Raw genomic sequence first — 4,929 nt, 5'->3', positions numbered from 1 at the left:
GATTCATACATTGTGATACTGCAGACTGCTAAATGACAAAACCGCTCTTCAAGCTTCATAAATCTGAAAATGTTCTTCTTTGTTTGCTATACCGTGTCTCACATCATGAAAATATCTTAATTAAGAGACCTGAAACCCCCATCTTGTCATTTTTAACAATGCAACTACATCGAATTCTTTTAAAACTTGAATTTAATGTTACTATATGCTCCCTCTTCCCTACAAACTGGAGGCAATTTTATTTTTTTTTAGACAGCTTTTTTTAGACACTCCGAGGAGTGTGACGAAAACAAATACATGCATGTCAAATACATACCACATTACTTTTTTTGAGACAAGGTCTGCTGTTGTTCCCTCTGGAGGTGCCATTTCCCCTTTGGTTTGCCATGACATCACCATGGGAAAACAGCTCATGTGGCTTCAGATTTGTAGCCCTGATTTGCAGAAGCCGTCTTCAGATTAAATGTATAGTAAGACATTTCTATTAAGTTGAATACCATAAGCACCATATAACTCTATGTGATCATGAGGGTTTTCTCTCCTGCAGTGTCACTCTGGTGTTACTTTGAGTAGACTGTGTGGGAGGAGACATGCAGGTGGGGCCAGCGGGGCCCTATTACTCATGTGAAGTCCTTCAAACTCACAGTGGACTGTTGTCACTCGAACAGAGTCCACCGCACCCAGAGCCAGCATCAGGCTCAACATTCGCAGGGTGACATTCTGCTTAATAATACAGTCCAACGGATTTCTGCGGCAGAGACTCAGTTTTTTACTGTTGCAACTTTTGAGGCCATTTTTCTAAGTTTGTATGTTTTAAAAAATATACTGTTTTGTCAATCAAAACCTTTATTCCAGACAAACGGAGTGGAATATTCAGGGCACTGCTTACGGTGGCCGAAGGAATACTTGTTTTTTCTTGTGATATTTCAACTGCCCCTCAGCACTGAAGACTCTTTTCGGCAATTTTTTTACTGAACAAGTGAATATCGAAAGATGCATTCTGCAATGGCTGTAAGTCCCTTTGTGTTCATCACTTTGTTTTTGTCTGTTGAAACAAAGTTTTACAGACCATTCCAGTTCCATCAGTATAAACCAGGGCACAGTCCACACCATGAACAAGAGAAACCCACCAGCAGACACAAGTAAGTGCTGTTCCTCTATTATGTCCTGCACCACATAAAATGTCAATTTACATTTTACACCAAGCAACAACATTTTGCATTTCTATCTGAAGCGGTAAATTTGATTTCTCATTTGTGATCTTTTATGTGTACTCTGAAAGGAATCACTGCGCCTACGTCATAGAAAAGACAGTGTCGTTCACTATGCAAGACGGGGCAGCTCCATATGTAAAAGCCGAGTACAACCAGTGTTCCTGGGGCCAAAAATGTCCAACTCTTTTGTGAGTAAACAGCTCGTCTTTTATGAATTTTAAGTCGCATCACTTCACAATACATAATACTTGGGGCAAACATTTATCAGCGACTAATAACTGGGTGTTTCCCTTAGGTATCGTCTGCTGTACAAGCCAATTTACAAGGTGGCACATAAAACAGTCACAGAGCTGGAGTGGCGTTGTTGTCCTGGGTATTCTGGTTATGAATGCATGGAGGGGCATCCAGTTTACCAGCATCCTATGAGAATGATGCCACCATTCAAGGGTCCACCAATGAAAGGCCCACACTTTAAGGGACCACAGCACAAAGGACCCATGTTTAAAGGTCCGATGTTCAAAGGCCCCCCTATTAACAGCGTTGTGAAAGCCAGCCCATGGAGTCAGCCAGAAAGGGCTCCCACTGGCAGCTTTAACTCCTTCCCAATGCCTCACTTTGAGCCTCCTAGATCTCCCTCCTATCCAGACAGCTCTTTTGAGCCTTATCCATCTGAACTGGAGCCAGTATCAGAGCACCAGGAGCCACATCTCACAGACACCAACCAGGAACATGAACATGGACACGAGCACAGCCAAGGACCAGAAGAAATTATGGCAGAGGAAATCCTTGCTCCTCAATCTGGTGAAGACCACCATGAGGGGGACACCATAAGTGAGTGTATTCAGGGAACCTGTATAATAAATGGATTCTTTATGTATCAAAACTGATAGTACTCACAGTTTCTTCACACACAGATAAAAAAAAATAGTTCATATTTTTACATTTAACCTGGATTCAAACTGTACCAGCAACAGTTTCAATTTGTCTGACTTTTCTTTCTCTTTTCAGGCCAAACTCTCAACAGTGAGACAGAGGAGCAAATATATCGCATTGAGGAGGATGTGCGTCATCTAAGCCAGGGTCTGGAGACACTGAGGGGAACTGTGACTGGACTGGAGGATAGCCTAAGAGCCTCGCTAAGAGAGGATGCCAACAGGATGCTGTCAGCTCTGCTGTCTGCCGCCCCTGTTCCTGGTCCTGTTCCCGCTCCAGCTACAGTCTCTAACCCATCTACTGTAGGGTTTGTTGAAATTCCTGGGGGACACCCTGACACAGAAGGTCTAGATGGCAGCCACGTGTTTCCAGGCCTCATACAACTGAATGGAAGGGTAGAGGAGCTCAGGGCAGAGCTGCAAGCCAAGACAGCAGAGCTACAGGAGCTCAAAGCAACAGTGATGGGACATGATGGAGTCCTGAAGAATATTTTGAATGGAGCAGGAGCAGCATCAGACTCCACTGGCGATCTTGGGGGAGCTATGGAGAATTTGATGGATGCCAAACTAAGTGCTGCCAGGACAGAAATTCTTGGTGGGCTGGAGAAGCACGTGGAGACCGCAGAGGAACGGTGCAAGGAGAAAGCCGGAGAGGAGCGCCGTGTGTGCCAGAGGGAGCAGCGTGAGCAGCAGCGGCAGATGACAAGCACTCTGGAAGACAGTACATCAAAACTGAGATCTGAGCTGGTAAAAATCCAGGCACAGATCCACGGTTTAAAGGCCACAGAGAGCTGCTGTGGTAGAATGGGTGAACTAGCAGAAAGAGTAAAGCAGCTGGAAACATCAGTGGCAAGCCTCAACAAGTCGCAGGGGCACCTAAGGGTGGAGCTTGGTGGTCACAAGGACCACATAGAGGGAATGCTGGAGGGCCGCCTCGGATATGTAGAGGCCAAGCTCAACCTGACTGGACAGATTAAAAGTGATGAGTCTGGGAGGAGGAAGGGTTTCCTAGACAATGCTGTGACAGGACAGGGGTTGGAGTCCAGGATAGAGGGTAAGCTGCGAGCAATAGAGTGCCGTTTACTGACAGCTTTAGAGGAGCTGGGTAACGCCACCACCCCTGCAATGCTGGAGGGTCATGCTGTTCCGACTCTGGAGATGGAGCTGGAGTCCCTCCGAGGGAAACTTGAGCTGGATGTGGACAAGGTGCAAAAACACATCAGCAGCCTTGAGATTCTCTGCTCCTCTTCTTGTTCCTCACCTCAAAAATCTGCCACCCAGGGAGACTCTGCTGGGCCAAGTGAAAACCAGCAAGTAGAGCAGAATATAAAGGAGGTACTGGACGTGCAGACTGACCATTTGACCAGGCTCAATGTTACGGTGCAGAACATCTTGAATAAGCTGACACTCAGGGAGCAACAGCAACAAGCGGAGGAAAAGTCTCCCATTGAAGCAGAGCTAACAGTCCTCAGGTTCAGTGTTCACTCAGTCAACCACACCCTGAGGGGCCTCAAGGACTCTGTGGTCACTGTGGTCCACCAGGTGGATCAAGCCAACAGCTCCTGGCATGAGAGAGAGGTCCGTCTGGCTCAACAAATAAAGGGTGTGGTCCAGCTGGTTGGACATCAGGCTTCCATGCTTGGTGCAGGTGAGCGCAGAATGGCCCGACTTAAAGGTGAGCTGCAAGAGATGAAGAGGCGCCTAGCTGAGGAGGTCCGAGGGTGCCGGAGCACGGCTCTGGTGGTCAAAAAAGAGGTAACTGAGGTTGGAGGGCGTGTAGCCAGCGTGGAGGACCAGTGTAAGGGCCTGAATTATTTGGCAGAGGACCTGGAGAGAATCAGGGAGGAGCTGGAGAGACAATCGAGCGGTCTTCTCCTGCAGATCAATGGAACTCTCTCCAGCCATGCTCAGCAGCTGTTTGAGCTGAAAGGGGAACTAAAAAACTGCATCTCAAGACCAGAGCCAACACAGAGTTCAGAGATGGAGGCGGAGGTGAAACGAGGGGACACCTTCACTCTGCATTAGTTGAGTTTATATGGACAATCAATGTTTAAGGGGTTGATATTTTGCAGGTGTAGTGGGGTTCCACCACAACATGCAAAGGTTTTAAACCAGCACTGAAATGGGATTATTTTAGTTAGCTTATATTATGCAATGAAAACAAAAAAGGCAGCTAATTGTGAGTGCAATCATAGCAGAATATCAACATTGAATCATGAAGGTGCTACCTGGAAACTACTCTTACTTAGCGCCGCAGAAATTGAGCGAGAGGTGAATAACTGTGTGACTATACTATACTGTTTCTGTGAAGCTCGTAAGAACAGTCATATAAGAATTTTTATACATTTTTAATATTATTTTTTTCTCATGTCTAGATTAGAAGTATGCCGATATTTTGATGGCTTCTGATTTTGAGCATTAGTCTCACATTGTAATTCATCATCAAGTGTTTGAATTTCAAGCTATGTTCGGATCGTTATTACTAGTTTGTTTCAGTACTTTCTAATAAACAAGTGTCTCTAAAGTTCACGTATTTCTTTGTTAAAAAGAAGGCAAGACAAGACAAATGAATGTATCATGAAGCTTCTTCTGGTGAAAGAATCAGACTACACAACACCAACAATGTGGGCACAGAAGCTCCTCGTTTCACTGCAGTTCCAAAAAACAGAAATGTTGACAAACCACAAGAGGGCAGTAGAGATGTGTTAACACGTTTGACATTCAGTGGACTGGAGAGAATTGAAACATGCAGAGTAGAAATGATAGCCTCCAGTCCCAAAAAT

General features: G+C 45.5%; 1 protein-coding gene across 1 annotated transcript; it reads left to right on the top strand.

Moving 5' to 3' along the window:
• The first annotated feature begins 675 nt into the window (after positions 1-675).
• On the top strand, positions 676-4,613 carry emilin3a (elastin microfibril interfacer 3a). Its single transcript, XM_075475760.1, has 4 exons — positions 676-1,142; positions 1,283-1,402; positions 1,510-2,045; positions 2,223-4,613. The coding sequence occupies exons 1-4, from the start codon at positions 994-996 to the stop codon at positions 4,169-4,171; spliced, it is 2,754 nt and encodes a 917-aa protein (XP_075331875.1). The 5' UTR covers positions 676-993; the 3' UTR covers positions 4,172-4,613.
• The last annotated feature ends 316 nt before the right edge of the window (positions 4,614-4,929 follow it).

Source organism: Odontesthes bonariensis, chromosome 10, assembly GCF_027942865.1.
Source record: "Odontesthes bonariensis isolate fOdoBon6 chromosome 10, fOdoBon6.hap1, whole genome shotgun sequence".
Lineage (NCBI taxonomy): Eukaryota > Metazoa > Chordata > Actinopteri > Atheriniformes > Atherinopsidae > Odontesthes > Odontesthes bonariensis.
This window is presented reverse-complemented; position numbering and strand designations above follow the sequence as displayed.